This window comes from Cebus imitator, unplaced genomic scaffold, assembly GCF_001604975.1.
Source record: "Cebus imitator isolate Cc_AM_T3 unplaced genomic scaffold, Cebus_imitator-1.0 Scaffold33, whole genome shotgun sequence".
NCBI lineage: Eukaryota > Metazoa > Chordata > Mammalia > Primates > Cebidae > Cebus > Cebus imitator.
The window spans coordinates 6,697,606-6,718,312 of NW_016107348.1; the positions used below are offsets into that span (position 1 = coordinate 6,697,606).

At 35.8% G+C, this 20,707-nt stretch overlaps 1 protein-coding gene across 3 annotated transcripts in view; it reads left to right on the top strand.

The window, feature by feature from the left end:
• The window catches only part of HMCN1 (hemicentin 1), a 455,928-nt gene that overhangs the window by 236,256 nt on the left and 198,965 nt on the right, over positions 1-20,707 (top strand). For all 3 annotated transcript variants that reach the window (XM_017524525.2, XM_017524527.2, XM_017524530.2), the window contains exons 15-22: positions 530-688; positions 6,831-7,025; positions 10,005-10,100; positions 11,299-11,426; positions 13,208-13,352; positions 16,409-16,521; positions 18,170-18,329; positions 18,930-19,098. In XM_017524525.2, coding sequence (XP_017380014.1) covers positions 530-688; positions 6,831-7,025; positions 10,005-10,100; positions 11,299-11,426; positions 13,208-13,352; positions 16,409-16,521; positions 18,170-18,329; positions 18,930-19,098 — 1,165 coding nt within the window. The remainder of the gene's footprint in view (positions 1-529; positions 689-6,830; positions 7,026-10,004; positions 10,101-11,298; positions 11,427-13,207; positions 13,353-16,408; positions 16,522-18,169; positions 18,330-18,929; positions 19,099-20,707) is intronic.

The window sequence follows — 20,707 nt, forward strand, 5'->3', positions numbered from 1 at the left end:
AGGAGATACCCTGGAGGAGGAAGAGGGGAAGCATAAGGAAAGGCCTAACCTAAATCACAGCTTGATTGAAGCATCTTCTGCCTTCAAATAAAAGTGATTCTTGGGAAATTTGGGGCACTGGTCATTAGCTTATATAAAATTCCTCTGGTCTCTCAAACATCTACTGAGTAATCAAATGCATCTTGCCACAAAGATGGTAGAAACTTCCTTTCAACCTTCATTTCCCCCACTGTCTTCTTACCTAACCAAGCCTTGGACGTGACTGCCAGGCTTTCCTGGTTCCCCAGTGTAGCTTCAAAGAGCTCCTTCTTTTTTATTTGGTTACACATACAGATATAAATAGAAAACATTCGTACACAGTTTATTACAGGTCTGGATTTTAGATTGTAGAAAGTATCTGTGTTGCCAAACACTTGTGTTTAAAACCTTTGCAATCAACTTTATTTGGAAGTTTTGAAATTAAACCAATAGCTCAGTAAACAGTTTTAATACGTTGGTGTTTAATGTTCTCCCTTTTGTTTTGACTTAGGAGATCTTGAGTTGAGGCCCTCAACATTCCTCATTATTGACCCTCTGCTGGGACTTTTGAAGATTCAAGAAACACAAGATCTGGATGCTGGTGATTATACCTGTGTAGCCATCAATGAGGCTGGAAGAGCAACTGGCAAGATAACTCTGGATGTTGGCTGTAAGCCTCCAGATCTTATAGGCCAATTTGGTTTGAAATTGATGTGCTGTTTTCCATGTTTAATAACCTTGAAAGGATGTAGTGGAATTATTCGTCAGAATGACAAAATTAGAGGGTGCATTTCATATAAATATAATCTTATTAGTTAGCATTTACTAGGTGCTTTCTATGCACCATTCACTGTGTGAAAAACTTTTATGTGGGAAGATCCTAAAATTGTCTCCTCTGTATAGATGAGGAAACTAAGGTTTATAAAGGCTAAGCAACTTGATCAAGGTTACAGAGCTAAGGAGGTGCAGAACCTGGATATTTGAACTCAAGTTGTCTGACTTCAGAGACTATAAGCTTCACCAGTATATCACTGATTGCCATTTCCCTACCAAGAGTCATCCATTCTGCCACCAAATTTCTTAAGTATCAACATCTGGAGGCCAGAAATTATACTTTGGCCCTAGACCACAGTTTGAAGACATTGTTGATGACAGCAAAGGTAGCAGATTGTGCTTTTACTTAAAAAAAAATTCAATAGCAATTACTCCTCAGTGTGTAAAATAAAGCACTAACTACAAATAAATGTCAATCACCAAATGAAGATACAGTGCGTGCATGACAACTATCTGTAGGTTACTCAAGAAGTTTGGTCCTCCCTTCTTTTTTGTCTATCTCCTGTCTGTTTTAAAAAATAAATCTCTACACAATGTGGTCAAGCATAAAACAGAGTTCACTTTGTATGAAATAGAACCTGGCAGTTTAAGATAATTTAACATTTGTGTCACTTAGAACTTATAAAAGATAACATTTCATTCAATTGTCCTATATTTTTACTTGTTTATGACAGTATTCATCCCAGATTTTTTTTAAGTAAAAGTTAGAACTGTAAAGAAAATGCTTTTTATTGTTTTTTAGAATGTAGTAACACCAAAAATTTTAGTTCTACTGTTTTAAAGTTTTAAATGAAAATTATGTCTGGCTAAACTTGATATTTTGTTTCACGTAAGCTAAATTTTTGCTTCCTGGGATCTTTCCTGATCCCGTTGCCCCTAAGCTGTCTGGTGAGCTCCCTGTCATTCTTGGTGACTATGCCCTGGGAGAGATTCAACAAAGCTGGAAATGACCACAAAGACCCACTATAGAATCTGTCTAGGATGCTGTAAGATGTGTTTGAACCATGACTAAACTCTGTGGTTATTAAGAGAAATGCCTTGAACATAAGATTGGAACCTCTGGGTGGAGGGTAGCTCTGAATCTACCAGCAAGCAGGATGTAAAACACAGTAATGCTTTTAGAAATTTAAGGCCCAAATGAAGAAGGTCACTATATAGAGAATTCTTGTTTACAAGAAATACACTGAGTACAACATTTTAATTCTCCACATTTTCTAGTTCTCTTTCTACCTCCTTCCTGCACAGATATTTTATGTTTATCCAACATTCTTTTAGACTTGTCTAGCTCTAGAGGGAGAAACTGTCCCAGTAATTTTTCCCAGCAAAAAGGTAATTGCACCCTCAGTCCCCTCAAAGGTTGTAGAAATTGTAAGGATCTTTTGCACGTGCTTCTTTTCTTACTTGCTGCCTTCTTGATAATCTCTTTTAGCTTCTGGAATTTCCAGGTTCCTTCTTCTGTCCAGTAATATGACATATAAGGGTTAAGGCTATCTGTGCTGGGGTGACTTGCATTGGATTAGGAGACATCCTAACAAATGTTTTGTATTTATGCTTTATTTCTTGAACAGAAGTGAACTTTGTTTTATCTTCACTTATACTCAAGATCTTCATTCTCTGTGACCCTTTCTAAAACAATGGCTTTTTCAACATTTATTCCAGTAATTGTCTTGACAGAACCATCAACATAAGCCAAATTATTTATTATAACCTTGACCATTGTTCATGATTGCCAAATAACTTAGTATTAAAGTCAGCACCATTCATGTTTCTGTTATGTATTAACTATTTCCATATTCGCTGTTAGATTCTTCTCATTGTAGATCACAAAGGTTGAATAGACCTTGTCTGTTCACATCACACTATTGTTACATATTCTAGCAGATGTAAGATGTAAATGCCAAGAACCATGCAAATCACAGTTGTAGCAATAATTATAGTTATCACTATTAGATTTAAAGGTAAACACAATCAAATCAAAACTTTCCCCAGAACTTAGATAGTGGTTAAATAAATGGTGGACTCTGACAGAGAATGGGTTTTCTGCCTGACTCTATTCATCTATAAAATAATGATATAAATGGTACCTACCTCATCAGTTGGTTGTAAAGATAAAACGAGACATCATCATCACATACACCCAGCATATCAGCTGTTCCTGCTGTTCCTCTAAAGCTGTTTAATGAAATATGTAAATGAATATTAACTTCACAAATTAAGTGATCATTTTGATTCTCTGAACCTTGAAAAATAATATGGAAATGCCTATACAATAGCAGCTTAGTATTTAAGATTAAGCCTTGGGATTTTAATGTGAAAGCCACTGTTTCAGCTTAACTTTTTTTTAGAAAGGGCTTTAGACAAGTTAAGTACTAAGCTTAGTAGTGCATAAAATTGTTCATTTGAGTTGCAAAACTATTGGGCATAAATTTAAGTAGCTTATGACTTAGGAAGGAAAGCATGCTTTTGTCCATATCATTTAGCTATTTGAACTTTCAGATTGTTTTTGTGGGCCTATTACTTTGTATCAACAACACTAGACCAAAAATAACGAAAAGGCTATTCGATGTGATTTTTGAGTTCTAGCTTCTTGTAGTGAGTGTCCTTTTTCCTATTATTATCATGGTTTTAAATTATGGACATTTCAGGTCAACAGGGAAAGTTACCAATGCTTTTTGTCCTTTGTAAAAAGGGATAGTAAATTGTGAGGTCATTTGGAAGGAAAAAGGATTGGCTACATCAAACAAAAAGTTGGCTTGGCAGTGATTTTATTTGCAGCATTCCATACCACACAGGGTTTGAGCCTTAGACTGTGGTTTCATGCTTTGTGGTTTGGTGGAACCAAAACAATGTGTCCAGTCATTTTAAGAAATAAAATCTCTGACTAAAATAATGCAATAGTCACCACATGGAGCATATATATTTAATTGTCCCTAAGGGAACTAGAATAGTTTTATGAAATAATTTTTGGAGCAAGGTGGTCAACCTGTTTGTGATTTTTATATTTACAGAATAATGTGTGTACACAGCCATACCTACATGTAAGCTACAGCAAAGTTATACTGTGGCGTTAACCCTGTGCAGATCTCAAGATGCTTGCAAACAAATACTTAGGATCTCAAGGTCAAACATCAACCTAACAGACTCTATGAAGAAGCCTACATTGAAATTAACCTTAGACATCGTAAACTCTAGTTGAGATTTAATAAGTTAACTCTACAATATGTTTATTGAGAGTTTATATTTGAGTGATTATTATATGCTACATGATGAATAAAGATCATCTCTTTTAACAACTTGAGATAGGAAATGTTATTATTCCTTTTTTGTTCATGGAGATATTTTAACTAGGGGAGGTAAAATAATTTTCCCGAACTTACAGATGAAGCAATAGTAGAGTTGCCATTTGAAGCCAATTAGTGTGCTCTTCACCTCTCTAAGCAAACAGCTTCCTCTGTAGAAGCACTGTGCACCATACTACACTCGCTGCTATTTTTCTTCCCTATAGTTTCATTAATGTATTTACCGCCTACCCACTGTAATTCACTTGGAGTTCATATTGGCCACATTCAGGAGTAGGAAGTATTTAAAAAGCTTCTTGGCTGTGTTAGGAGTTGCTTCGTTTTTGAGGTTTGCTTGTCATTGATGCTGCCTTGGCTGCTTATCTAGTGCCTGGTATTCTCGTTTGCCTTGTTTTATGATACCAGCATGCATATTTTTTGGCCTTGTGCTTGTCTGGTGCATGATGCTGTTCTCAAAGCTGCTTTACGACAGGTGACTTCTCTTGTCTTAATTGAGTTTTGTTGGTACAGGTTGAGATTTGCTTATCCTTTTTTATTCAAGTTTGTTCTTGGCTTTCTTAGTTCTGAAAATTGAAATTTGTCTTCATTTTCACTGATGCTTGTGTTGTAATGTGTCAGTAAACTGGGTTTGCTTCCAAGTACTTGGTTGATTCCAGGCTTTTGCATATCTTTGTGCTGTTCTGGAATTTATTTTCTGTCCATCATTGCATTTACCTGCCCATACCCTGAGCTTAACATACCCTGAAGCTTCTAAACTTTTTTCAGGACAGCCACCTGCTTTAGAATAAATGACTTCCATTTATCCAGAGAAAAGTACCTCAGGTCTTAGAGACCTAGTGTATTAATATCCGTTCTCACACTACTGTAAAGAAACATCAAAGTCTGGTAATTTATGAAACAAAGAGGCTTAATTGGTTCACCATTCTGCAGGCTCTACAGGAAGCATTAAGGAGGCCTCCGGAAACTTATAATCATGGCAGAAGGCAAAAGGGAAGCAAGCACATCTTACATGGCCAGAGCCGAAGGAAGAGAGCAAAGGGGGAGGTGCTACATACTGTTAAACCAGCAGATCTTGTGAGAACTCACTCACTATCATGAGAACAGCAAGGGGGAAATCTGCCCCCATGATACAATCACCTCCACCAGGCCCCTCCTCCAACATTGGGGATTACAATTTGACATGAGATTTGGGCAGTGACACAGATCCAAACCATATCACTTAGGATAAGCAAGTTATGAGCTAATCTATTAACTATATTCAAAATATGTTTATTTTGCCTATTATTTTTATAAGTGAAATTCCCATATAGATGGATTAAGAAAAATCTAAACATTGATAAGCCATTTATTTTTAAAAACATATCGTTCAGTTGTGGCATTTAACCTGATTTAATTTTGTTTAGGTTCAATAAATAGAGGGATTCTGAAATTGCCATGTTTCTTTCAAAAGTGAAAGTTCAATATACCAGGTATATCATATACTCTTATGCACCACACACAAACACACACATACACACACACACACACACACACACACACACACACACACACACACATACACACACTGGGTTATTACTGAACTGTTGTTGTACTGATTCAAAAATTCATTCACAAATATCCAGTGCCCATGAATAATGCACAAAGTACTATGTTAGCTGCGGTAAAAGATAAAAATATGGTTACAAATATAAACTCTCTAGGAAATAAAAAACAAACATAGTCTAATAACAGGTTGAATGTGGTGACTGCCATGAGAATGGTAGAGAGTGAGTTCTCTGAAACTTCACAGAGAGAAAAAATCATGCTCATCTCAAGCGGTAAGAGATGGCATCACAGAGGAAAGGGCCTTTTCAACCAGATTAAAAGATTGCCAATATTTCAACAGCCAGAGATCAATAGCAGACATTACATTTGAGGGAGGTGGTAATAACAAGATACCGATATGAGAAAGGTCAGTCCTTGTTTGGAGAAGAACAAGGGATGCTGATTGCCTAGGTTGTAACATTTATAAAGGGAAATTATAGAGGCTGCAAAGTTGGAGGAGGTTCTTTAACTTGTCCTAAAAAAGCGCTAATCCTGCATGAGAGACAACTGTACCTCAACTCCAGAATTCCCGTGAGAAGAAAAGTGATCTCTGTAGTCATATTTATGAGCCTGCTAACTATACAACTATGAGCAATTGTGAGAACCCATAGAAAGGGGAAAGCTAATGTAATAACAAAGAATGGTGACTCCAAAGTTTAATTGACTTGGTTTTTAATCCTGGCTTCATAATTCAACTCCATGAGACACTTAGCAAGTTAACTATCTGTATTTCAGTTTCTTCATCTATAAAATCAGCCTTAAGATTTCAGCAATTTGATATAAACTAAAATTGAAAATAAATTTTTAGAATGAAAGGTTCTCTTTATTTAAGATAATTATGATTTAAATTTCCACTCTATTTATCATCTATCTCTTTAGGAAAATGGTTGTGCATCTAAGTGCCTCCCTTCATTTATAAAGCCAAAAAGAAACACCCACTGTTTTTACGTAAAAGAGGAATATCAACAGGGTAAATTTACAATATAACACGAACAATGATTTAATTCAAATTCAATCTGTTGACAATTTCAGTTTATGTTTAATATGCCTGTATCATACACCAATAACTTTTTTGTTGTTTTTAATATCTTCCAGCACCTCCAATTTTCATACAAGAACCTGTTGATGTGTCTATGGAAATTGGCTCGAATGTGACATTACCTTGTTATGTTCAGGGTTATCCAGAACCAACAATCAAATGGCGAAGATTAGACAACATGCCGATATTCTCAAGACCTTTTTCAGTTAGTTCCATCAGCCAACTAAGAACAGGAGCTCTCTTTATTTTAAGTAGGTTGAAGGAAATATATTTTGTATAAATACGTACTTTTATATTATACATTTATGTTTTATACATAGGTATTGCTGTTTAAAATAGTAAATTATTCTTGCCAACATATTTTATGTCATTGCACTTTACTTTGAAATAGGACTGGCATTTTATATTTGGGAATTGTCATAAATGAGTTATATTTTATTCAAATGTATGTCATTAATTTATCGTAAGGGCTTATGAAACAATATGACTTCTTCATACCTTACCATTTCTTGTTGCAAATAGAGTCACCTGGCCCACTATGTAGATAAATGGTCACATTACCTTGATTCTTGTAACAATTGTTGTATAGGAAGGTAAAATGTTGCTAGTAGTCAGTTAACTTTAAATATTTTGTCTAACAGTATATAACAACATGCATAGAAATGCTTCAGAAACTCCTTTATTAAAAGCTGTATCCAACTAAAGCAAAAGATCACATCACCCCCAAAAAAGTCAAATACTTCCTCATCCAAAAATTTTGTAAGCTATTCAGTATTCAGATATTTGGAAGCACCTTGTATTTTTTCAAATAATGCTAAGAATAATTGCATGGTGTTACCAGGGGAGGAAAAGCATTTAGATAATTAATTGTGTTTTTAAAAATAATGAGGTGTTTGGGGTATTTCATTGAAAGCTTTCAATCAGTTATTGCCAAGCTAATTATTATTATTATTATTTTTTTGGGTGGGTACAGAGTCTCATTCTGTTGCCCAGGCTGGAGTTCAGTGGCATGATCTCAGCTCACTGCAAACTCCACCTCCCAGGTTCAACCAATTCTGCTGCTTCAGCTTCCTGTAGCTGGGATTACAGGTGCGCACCACCACGCCCAGCTAATTTTGGTATTTTCAGTAGAGACGAGGTTTTACCATGTAGGCCAGGCTGATCTCAAACTCTTGACCTCAAATGCTCCGCCCACTTCATCTTTCCAAAGTTCTGGGATTACAGGCGTGAAGCACTGTGCCTGGCCCAAGTTTATCAACAAATGTGCATTGACCACTTAAACTTTGAGATATAAATTAAATTGTCTGATAACGAGTGCTTCAGTGTTCAGCTCTGTGGTGAGCTCTATGGTGGACAGAAGTCAGATATAAGATCTCTCACTCAGGTAGTTTGCAGTCCATTTTCTGAGTGGATGCCCATAAAAGTAGCTACTGGGAAGTACACATCAGATTGGGTCAGATTGTGCATGACTTGAAATGTCCAGGTGAAAAAATGGATTTGATGAGCTAGAAGTTAGAGAGCTTTGCTCCCAGTTTGATAGACAGGAAAAGGTACATGAAAGTACTGTTTCAGAACAACACCACTACAAGATAGGAAGAGAAATGAGAGAAAGGGAACACTGAAAAACTCAAATGGTGATGATGAGAAACAACCCGGAGGTCAACAAAAAGTGAGACCTGAAAACAAGTTGATCAAAAGAGATGAAAGAAAAGAAAGAATAAAAGAGCCTGGTATCTTGAGCAACAGTTGCCTGTCAAAATTAAAGTGACTGGAAGGAAATTAGTGATTATAAACTTGGTTCTCATAGTATGTTGTATTTCTACACAAATTAGTCCAAGAATTCGTAATATGAAAAATATCCTAGTTAGACCTAATGTTTGATTTATTAATCGGGTGGTTTGCTGAATTTTTATTACCAAATGAATGTTTGCTATGTAGAATGGATGCTGCCTTAGTTTACCAGATGCAGTTCTACAAGTAGATGCATATGGCTAACAGAGGAGTGGAAACTTTGTCATGGTCTTTATCTGAGGTAGTATGGAACTATTCATACCGGTTCAAATCTTACCAATAGGTTAAACTGCTTATTTTGGTTAAGATATTTATAAGATTACACCCATTCCCCTATTTAAAATCCTCTCTTTCCTTCCTGATTGCTCACAAGATAAAACCACACTCTTGAGAAGGTACCAGTCCACCTCTTCAACTTCAGTCTCCCGACTATCCCCACGCAACCTGTAACTCAGGATGTGTCCCCAGCCTCATGGCTCCAAAACCCTCTTTAATTACAAATATTTTATAATTTCCTTTTATTATCTTAAAAAATTCTATTTGTTTGATCTAACTACGTTATAGAAATTTTTTTTAAATATCTAACACATACAAAGGAAAAATGAGGGAAAGTAATTTATATTAAAATGTATATTTCAATATGTAAATACTCTGGCATTGTCCACATAATATGTATATACATTTATGTGGCATCATTATGAATTCAGTAGCTCAAATGCAGACTTATGCAGGATTATGGGATTGATGACTACAAAACTCCAAGCTGGTAAAGTGATTTTCTAAGATGATGTGAAATTGTTACTAAAGTTCTGTCTTTCTTCTGCCTTTACAGAATTAGTTTGTAAACTCACGTAGTTACGAAGTTATGAAATACCCACATTTCCAGTGGGAGCTTCAAAATCATGCTGGATGTGGGATAATTGTTCCTTTGCGAATCTGCCACGTTTCACCTCTCTAGTTTTTGCCCACCTCTTTAGTTTTTTGCCAGCAGGCTTCCCCAGTCATTGTACCAACCAAAAAGTCTGCCCTGCAAACTTCTAACATGCCTCCAGGGTGGTGGTGCAGAGTCCATTGATGGTGCAGCTTTCCATTCTTTGTACAAGCCATGATTTTTCTAGTCATGCTCTTGCCTTTGTAACCTGTTAGATTTGGACTGCCCTTCCTGTATTCTACTCACTCAGATGCTATTACCTTGATGTGAATCCTTCTCTAATTTTCTTTCATGCAGTTACTCCTGCCTCTGCTTCCAGAGCTCATGATCTGGAATTCTTTGTTAGCACTTAACTACACTGTGGTGTGATGGTGGGTTTCTGTGTATGTTTCATCCCCTACCAGAAGGCAGTGCCACACTTTCCATCCACAGATCTCAGCACTGTTCCTGGCACATAGTTAATGCTCCATAGATGGAATTGGATGAGTAAATGAGTTCTTCTTTTTAGACTTATGGGCAAGCGATAAAGGAACCTATATTTGTGAAGCTGAAAACCAGTTTGGAAAGATCCAGTCAGAGACAACGATAACAGTGACCGGACTTGGTAAGATCAATTGAAAGTCTGCATACCATGGTCTTCAAAATCATCAGACTTCTTTTACGATGTCATCTCTTGCCTGTGCCACTTAAAAAAAAAAAAAAAAACTAATTTCTAGACCAGCCTTCCCTTCCCTACAACATGTCATGTTTATTAGAATGTTAGTCCTGGAAATATGCTCACAGATTATCTGCTCCAAAATGGTCAATTTAAATCAGTTGTTTTAAACCTAAATATGAATACACACCTGCATACACACACACACACATACACACACAAACCCACACATATTAGAGTCATGGTCTTTTCTGATTCCTTTTTTACATTCGTTATTTTAGTCAACATGGAATTATTTTTGTGTATGATATGAGGTAAAAATATGATGTCATTTATTTCCAAGTGGTAAGACATTTGACGCAATATCTGTTATTGAATATTCTCTTCCCAGTGACTAAATACCCATTTGATCACATGGTAAGTTTATGTCTCCATATCTAATCCTCAGAATTCTATTTCTGCAATAGTACTACATTATTTAAATTATTATAGCATTTAATGTAATTTTTATATCTTCAGGTACATGTTTCTCATTAATACCCTTTTACACAATTTTTAAAATATGTCTCCATTTGTCTATATGTAAAATTTCCAAGTAAAATCTCTTATGGAGTTTGCTTTATGTTAAATGTATTCATTAATTTTTGGAGAAGGGCATATTTATAATACTGCTTTACCATGCCACCTAGGAGAGTCTACCTCATATTATTTGCTGAAGCTATTACAACAGCATCCTTTTTGATCCCATTTCTTCCAGTCTACTTACAGTTTTCAGATTAATATTTCCCCCCAAAATGGTCCTGATGATTCCACTTTTCCATTTATAAATGCTTTAAGTTACCCTCCATTTGTCTACTGAATACAGTGCAAATATCTTGACTTGACATTTCAGGCCTTCCGTGCCATACACATCCTTTTTTATCTTCTTTACTTCTAAACTAATGTATTACCGGTCCTTTTGCATCCCCCCTACTTAGAAGGAGACTTTATCTTTAGTTTTAAAATCATACCCATTTTCATGTAAAAATTTTGTTTCTGAGAACTCAAGTTTTTATAGCATAACTGATAGTCTTTAGGGCCTGTAAGGTAGTTTGCCTTCTTTTCGGGTGTAATAGAGTTGAAGGTGCCTGTGCTCTCTCTGATTTAGTTGCTCCACTTATTGGAATCAGCCCTTCAGTGGCCAATGTTATTGAAGGACAGCAGCTTACTTTGCCCTGTACTCTGTTAGCTGGAAATCCCATTCCAGAACGTCGGTGGATTAAGAATTCAGCTATGGTAAGAACATTGTAAATGAATGCATTCACATTCCTAATTTTCTTTTCTATTCTCCTCTGCTTTTCTTTCTTTCTGTTTGTTTGTTTGTTTTTTGAGACAGAGTTTTGTTCTGTCGCCTAGGCTGGAGTGCAGTGATGGGATCTAGGCTCACTGCAACCCCTGCCTCCCAGGTTCAAGGGATTCTCATGCCTCAGCCTCTGGAGTAGCTGGGATTACAGGTGCCCTCCACCATGCCCGGTTAATTTTTGTGTTTTTTAGCAGAGTTTGGGTTTCACCACATTGGCCAGGCTGGTCTCAAACTCCTGACCTCAAATAATCCATCCACCTCGGCCTCTCAGAGTGCTGAGATTATAGACATGAGCCACTGTGCCTGGCCCACATTCCTGATTGTCTTGAGTAAGAAGTAATGTATTCTAATCACTAAAATATCAATTTAATAAATATAAAAAATATGTTTTTTATAAGTATACCAAAACTTTTCTTTATTATTAACATATTTTTGTTATTCATATTATTTTGGCATTAATAAAATGGAGAAATACTGTTGTAATTTTCATAATTTTATATTAAATTCAGTGTCACTAGTAAACTCCTTTCAGAATATAGAAAAACTGAAGCAAGTATTGTTATTTTCATGGCACTTAAATATTTTTGTGCTCTTCTTTGTAGTATCTTATAAAATGTTAATATTCCCATAAAATTCTTCCATTTTATATATCAATCTTTATTATTATTAACTTTAGACATTGTATCTTTCATTATAAACTATATAAACATAAATGACATTTATTGTCATTTATATGAAAATATATAGTCAATGTTTTTCAGTGTAAAATTTTTATGAAAGGATGTAAAAAATGTTTATAGTTCTATGAAATTTTTTTCTATAAATAAGCTATCTATGGCAATACATTTTCTTCTGGATCAGACGATGTTTCCTTTCATTTTCCAGAATATTGGGGCTCACTCTGTAGAAATGAATATGCTTGAACCCGGGAGGCGGAGGTTGCAGTGAGCCAAGAGTGTGCCACTGCACTCTAGCCTGGGTGACAGTGAGACTCCGTCTCAAAAAAGAAGGGGAGGGAGGATTGAATCCATCTAAGGGGATGTAAAATTTCATATTTGCATAAAAACCTGAGAAAAATTAGTAAACCTCACTTAAAAATAAATGCCCTTGCAGAATGATACTATTTGAGCACTAAAGTATCTTATATGTTGTGTGGATAGATGATACAGATTTAGAGGTGATCATTCTTAACTAATAATATTACCAGCCTTCCCTGACACAATTCATACATCACATATTGTCCAGTAATATTTGCATCTATTACCTAACAAGGGTGGATATTCGATGTAAGTCATTCTTCATTGGCGTGAATAAGTAAGTGCCTTTGTGCCAAAATAAAAATATCAAATGGTAATAAGGTCTTCTTGGAAAAGAACAATTTAAGCCAAAAGTGATAATTATAATGAAATTAGGGTTTTAAGTGATGACAAAATTTACAGAAACATTACACAAGTCATGTCTGTATCTTTCTTTTTTTTAGCTTGTACTTAACTCTGATAAATATTAATAGGTATAATTTCTTGGAGATCTATCAGGATTAAATTGTATGATTACACTCTTGGTAACATTTATGCTCATCATTTTTCACTTAAGGACATTAAAATTTTTTGTCTATAGACTTTTAGTAACCCAGTTGGAAAAAAAGAGCAGATTCATTTTGACTCTCATAAATCCTTTCTTTTTAAATTAAAAATTACCTTTTTTTTCCTTTAAGTTGCTCCAAAATCCTTACATCACTGTGCGCAGTGATGGGAGCCTCCATATTGAAAGAGTTCAGCTTCAGGATGGTGGTGAATATACTTGTGTGGCCAGTAACGTTGCTGGGACCAATAACAAAACTACCTCTGTGGTTGTGCATGGTAAGACACACACCCAATGTAATTGTTTCCAAACTGTGTTCAAAGTAGTTGTTTCTATATTTTAATCAAATAACTCTGTTCCTCTAATTATAATTAGATATCTCTATTAGTTGTTATTTCTTATTTCTTGAACAATATCTACATTGTTAATGTTGTTTCCAGATTTCCCTTTTTTATGTACACAAAAAGACATTCTTGGGAGTCACCAGCTGAGTCTGGCCAAGGGCTTTTGTAAGTGGTTTCTTAATTGTTAAAAGTGAACTCGGCTCTCAAAGAATTACATTTAAAAATACATTTTAATTTCAGACAAGCTGAACTCATTACACCCTCCAGATTGCCTTTTCTTTTTGTATTGTGCAACAAGCGTGTCCTTACTAATGACCCCTTTGTGCTTGAGCTAGAAATGACCTAAGCTTTTCTAAAGGTCACCTCCTGTGCTCCAAACAATCTTCTTGCATGTTTAATAACTTAAAGGTCACAAATAAGAAAATCCAGAAGCAATCTTTTTCTATTCGTAACTAACAGTAACCAGCTTTTTACATCTCGGTAAATAATTGACAGCTTCATACTTTAAGAAATTATCATAACTTTTTTGTATACTTCCTTTAAAGGCTTTGGAACATTGCTTTTAAAAAAATAGCATTGAAAACAGCTTTGTGTACAGGGCTGAATATCTTAGGGAAGAAAGTACTAGAAAATACTTATTTTTAGTAGTTGATTTATTCATTATTTAGTATGTGAATTGGAGAGTCCAGTAGTTTTCAAATTTTTTTTGGTCTGTTGACAATATCAGTGACTGCAGACCATCATCTTTTGTTATTCCTGCTTCTCTTAAACAGCTTCCACCACCTTTCTCAGTTTTATATTAAGTATCCGCCAATATCACCTTAGATACTCTTGAAGAAATATTATTTTGAAGAAATATTAAAGCAACACTAAATTAGTTATAACCTAGAGGAATAAATGCAAACTGACATATTAGATATGGCTGTGTAACTATTTTTCAAGATCAGACCATAGATTTCCTGGAGAGTGCTTAAGACTGCTTTGAGAATCTCATGTAGGAATGCCCTCATGTCATCCCACTTTGGCTTCTAGTGAGTGCCTAGAATATTGTGTTAAAAGGATTCTGAGGCTAAATTTTCACTTGGGTGAAAAAAATGGCAGGATTAATTATGATGTCTTTCCTATCAGAAGGGCAAGAATACAGACAAACCAATGATATGGTATAGTGGTGCAAGTTTTAATGTTAATAATTAAAAATTAAGATATCATTTCACAACATTCATTGGTCCATCTTAGTCAAAAATGAGTAATTTAGTCAATAAGGTTAAAAAGTTAGTGCAGCCATTTGGCGTTAACTAAATCTAGCAGCCATTTAGCAGATGGATGTGATATAGCATAGCAGCTCTCTGTACCTCTGTATTTATGTTAATTATCAGTGCTGTTCCTTCATCATTCTGCCTCTCCATTTTTAAGAATACTTATTAAAGGCTGTCAATCCAATTCTTAAAATAATGAAGGAATACAAGTATAAATGTAAATAAAAATGACGAAACAGTTTGTCATATTGGTTTATATAGACTGACAACCTGAAGAGAAACTTTTCTTCCACACCCAGATGTCATCAGATTTCAACCGTTGCCTTAATTTGCCACTTTTCTTTATTGCTGTCAAACTCAATATGTTTGTATGAAAATGGCTTAATCCATGTTGCCACAAATTGACAGCATATTTGCAAGATGAATATTCCATGATGATTCTGAAAATTAAATTTCTTTCTTTAGGGAGTAGCCTGGCATTCTTGTATAGGGCTGGGGATTTGCTGCCAATTCTTTAAGAAGAAATTATCTAAAGAGTAACCCAGCCATAGGAAAATATGTGTATGTATCTTATCTAATCTAAGCCTTCCAAGGAATTTTTTGCACTGTGGTTTCTGGTGTCTCTAGTTCTAAAAATTTCTCAGAGTAGTTACGATAATCCTTGAAAAATCTAATTTTAAGGAAGAGAAATGATGAGTGATTGAGCTCCTGGGAGCAGTTCCAGTGTCACCTTTCCAGAGGATGGAAAGGAAATGCCTGTTGTAGATTGGGCTTTTATTGTCTTCCTTTCACTATGTTAGGAACTTTCACATATGGAAGCTTCTTTAATCAAAATCACTATTTTGAGAACATCGAATATTGATAATTTCTGTTTGTGAACGTTGGTTCTGATTATGATTTACACATAACGGAGGGATTAACCTTCTTCCTTTTCCTTTTGCTTCTACTCATGCTAATTCTTCAGTTGCTTTCTAAAGTCAAAGGTATGTTATTCTTACTGAAAAATATTGACTTAGAATCCTTTTAGTCTTTAAAATGTAAACTCTTGGCTGAGTGTGGTAGCTTATACCTATAATCACACCACTTTGGGAGGCTGTGGCAGGAGGATTGCATGAGCCCAGGAGTATGAGACCAGCCTGGGTAACACATCGAGACCCTGTCTTAAAAAAAGAAGTAAACTCTTAAGATTTGAGTTTTGCCATTGAATTCTTCTTCAGAAAACAAATCTTTTTATCTAGGTTAAATTTAGTACCTCACTGAGTGATTCCTGCGTATAGATAGATATTTAATATGTAGTGGTTAAACAGCCCATTTGTTTGAATGTAGGCTTATGTCAGCTTATTGAAGCTCAATGAGTAAAGGACAATGATTGGAGATTAAATGTGTAACTCTATGAGTGCAATTCTAGCTTGGGTTTCCAGCAAAAAACAACAACAACAACAACAACAAAAAAAACAAATTGTCTTTAGTTCTCTCTTATTTTTCTCAGGAAAGTCTGCTTATTAGGTATCACTTACTACTTGATTTTAAGTTTTTATGCATTTTCCAGATCATAACTATTTTCTTTGTTTAGCATACTCCTTTACAGAGATTATCCTACACTTTTATCAGAAAATGTTAAATAATTGCTCATTTTTATAAACATTAATGTTATGCTGAAAATTTTAACTTTAAATAGATGAGTCTAAATGGAAGAACAGGTGCTCAGATACCAAATGCTACTTCCCTTTTCAGTTCTGCCAACCATTCAGCATGGGCAGCAGATACTCAGTACAATTGAAGGCATTCCAGTAACTTTACCATGCAAAGCAAGTGGAATTCCCAAACCATCTGTCGTCTGGTCCAAGGTAAATGAGACATCTAGTCATATTTCCTGAAGAGCAGAGTGTAAAGTTCACCTGCAAGTTTTCCCCAGTCTTGAGCAGGAGGCTGAGGGAGTGAGGCATGGGAAGAAGAAAAGTCAATAAAGGGTTTCACTGAGGTGCTTTCCTCCGTGGCTGGACAGATAACCTTCAATGTGCTAGAAACCCTCCAAGAGACCATATAGATGCACCTCAGAGGAATCCCTCTGATGGACAGGAAGTGAAGCATTTATACGTGGCTTATTCCCTCACTCCCTGAGGAAGCTTACAGGGCTGCACTTCCTGGCTGCCTGTGCACAGGCTGAGTGGCCTTCTCGGGCTTTGAATAAAGCCCTGAGTCCAAAAAAAAAAAAAAAAAAACCTTAAGTGCATGAAGGATGACCCTGGTGGAGTATGTGGAGCTCTCCACTAGAGCTGCACTGAAATTAAGAGGCAGCTTAGGGATGTGGCAGAGGGCGAAAAAGGATCTGCCCGAGACGTGAAGCGCTTAGAAAAGCTCCCAGGCTGTGCTGTGGAAGTTCACTGTAACATTGCTAGCACCATTCAAACGTCAAGTAGGTGATTTCATTAAAGACCTTTTAAGGCCCCTTTTAAGTAATATGACTGCATGGATTTTCCTGTTTATAAAGTTCTATGGTATAGTCACAAATTCTATGTATGACTAAAAATTATAAGACATATATACAAACCAATGTATTCCCCCTATATCCCCACCATGTTGTTCAGCTGTTACTTGTATTTTTGCATTGAAGAAAAGCCCATTTCCCGAAGAACTCCTATTATCCTTGAACAGCCACAAATAGGACTTGGCACATTTTCTGTAAATGAATTTGAACCCAGCAGATACAAAGTAATATAAAGTAATGACATGCTAATGAAGTGTGGCATTTTTATAATTAGCACTACTAGTGTTTTCCCATACCATCAAGTTTTATCTATTTAAAAATCTCTGAAATATGGAGAAGTTGGTGTTGACATTTGTAAATAAATTAAAAGGTTAGCTTTTTTTAAAATTCTGGACAGAAAAGTCACAGTGGTGAAGCTCATCCCCAAACGGCACAGTACCTAGCACTGAATAGAAGTTTAATGCATTGTAAGGAAAATGCAAAAGTGAAATCTTTCCAGGTTGGCCTTTGTTCTGTGGCCAAGCCCAGAAGTTAAGAACCTGGGCTCCAGAGCCTGGCTGCTGGGTTCCACCCACTGATGGGCTTTGCGATCTTCGGCAAGTTACTCCACACCCCTCTCCCATGCTTTAATACTCTAAATTGTAAAATGAGGGTTGTGGTAGTTGCTACTCATAAGATTGTTGTGAGTCTTAAAATGGTCGATTGAGGTGAAGTGCTCAGAGCAGAACAGGCATAGCACAAGCATTCACCGTACCATCCTTTCCGTGACTGTTATTCCCTGCCTTCTTAAGTAGCTCTGGAATGAAGATGATACGATTTGCTATGGAGAAATATCACTTTTAGTACTTTTATTTTCTAATTTTTCTATACATAACTTTTTCAAATTAGTGTTGTAAAATTTATTTCCTCTTGGAGATTTTTTTTCTCTCTCTATTCCTCTTCCAGACATTAAGTCACTCTTTGATAGTCTTAAAAAAAATCCCTTTGCTTTTTGCTGTGTTTTGCAGAAAGGAGAGCTGATTTCAACCAGCAGTGCTAAGTTTTCAGCAGGGGCTGATGGCAGTCTGTATGTGGTGTCACCTGGAGGAGAGGAGGGTGGGGAGTATGTCTGCACCGCCACCAATGCTGCTGGCTACGCCAAAAGGAAAGTGCAGCTGACAGTCTACGGTGAGAGCTGGTGGAGGAATGGTTTTTATTGACATTGTCTATCTGTGCCAAAACTCACAGTTCTTTCCCTAGTACTGTTACCAGATGCATGTACCCCTAAAGTGAATTGCTCCCCCAAGTTTATATATATATTTTTTACAGAAATGCATTTTTTACTGCCAGCCAAAATCACCTCTACTTAGATTCTGATTTTAAGGAATGCAATCATAGTCTTTTGGAAAAATTGTACAGTGTTTTCCCAAAAAGTATGCTTATTGCACCCAACCCTCTTCAGTAACACCAGTTAGTTAACACTCCTAGTAAAGCCAAACCTCAACAATGTATTGGGTAGGCCGTCGAGGGGTGACACTTATAGATGGTGAGACTCTGAGAGGGCATTGCAGCTGATCTCTTCATTGTGTGACTAGGGAAAGTTTTCATCATTTCTCTTTTAGTTCTCACAATAAATGTATTAATGGAAAGTTATAGCTTATGTCCTGAACAGCATCTTTTTTATAAATTACTTTAGAACATTATTAGTAGTCCACATTTTAATGTAAATTAAAACTGTGCTTTGTTTTCAATGTACTATTTCCCTTCCAAAACATGTGTTTATTTTAGTAAGGCCCAGAGTGTTTGGAGATCAACGAGGACTGTCCCAGGATAAGCCTGTTGAGATCTCCATCCTTGCAGGGGAAGAAGTAACACTTCCATGTGAAATGAAGGGCTTACCTCCACCCATAATTACCTGGGCCAAAGAAACCCAGCTCATCTCACCGTTCTCTCCAAGGTAGGAGATCTGGGATGAATTGCAACACATGAAAATGTAATAAACCTCTTGGGACAAGATGGCCATGCCTATTCAGGTTTTCAAATGTCTTAAAAAAATCACCTTTAAACTTGAAATAATTCACACGTACATCTGAGTCTACAGGAAGTATTTATAACATCTGAATCATGCTGCTGACATCTTTAATGTCAAAAATGCTAACATTCAGCTTTGCCATAATTTTCCACTGGTGCATTTTACAAGGTAGTTATTAAAATGGAGCAAAATTCTATGGTTCCTGTTAGCCCAATATATGTAAGCACACGTAAATTTCCATTCATCCCATAAGAGCAATAAAATACAATAGGCACACTCTAATCTCTAGGATTTAACTTTCATTGGATGGTTTTTGTAAGTCTTCTTGCTTAAACCCTTATACAAATATGGGCACATTGAGACAATATACTGTATTTGATAGGCTAAGTGACATAACAAGAAGAATGGTGGACCATTAAAAGCACAACCTTTGTTGCCATCCAGCTATGAGTTTAAATTTTCTCTTCCACTTAAAGTTTGCCTGAAACCTGTGGCAATTTTTAAGGGGTCTCTCTCTGAACCTCATGTTTCCTGTTTATAAAATGGAAACAATGCTCACCTGAGAGAATTATATAAGAGAATGTACATTTCAAAGTCACTGTCTCCAGTTCTTGGTTACTACTTTAACTCAACATCAATGCACAAGTTACTGAAGAAATAAGAATTAGTCACTAATCTATAATTTTCTTTAGAATTATTGATATATAATTATGAAGGTATAAATTTATGCAAGTATAGTTTACCTACTGCTAGTGAAGGAAAATAATTAAGAAGGACTTTATATAATTTTACCATTTGTTTGAAAAAAGTATGTGTTTTGAATGTTTTTGAGTAAAAAATTACAGTAGTACAGATCAGAAAGTTCTGTTGTTTCCTTCCTCAGTTGCAATTTCTTTTCCCTTTTCCCAGGGGCAAACACTGCCATGAACTTGGTATGCAATCTAGACATACATCCTTGAACGATGTAGAATGCTGTGTACTGTGTTTTCAATTTTGTTGTATGTGTCTGTTTTCAATTTGCCATTGTAACAAAGTGTATTATTATTTTGTTACTTGCTCCTCAACATTTATCCACTATTATACATAGGGATTATATTTATTCATTTTAACTCCTACATGCATATTCTGTATTTCATTTTTTTCATTCCTCTATTTATGGACATTCCAGTTTGTTCTATTTTTTTGTTTGTTTTAAAAACAAGGGTTTTCAGAGAATGTCTTTGTATATTTCTCTTTGTATATTCTTGCATGATTTTCTTTATGACCTATATGCAGAGCTACAATTCCTGGTCAAAGCAAATTCCCATTTCCAGCTTTGTAGGCATTCCTAAATTGCTACTCCCAAGGGGCAGTATTGATTATCCATCCAACAACAGAGTATAGGTGTACCTGTTTCCATGTTCTAATCAGTGCATGGTATTGACTGACTTAGGAATTTTTGCCAGTTGGTGGGTGTAAAGTGGTATTTTATAATTGTTTTAATTTTCATGTGATTGACTTCAAGTGAACTAAGAACCCTTATACTTGTTTGTTG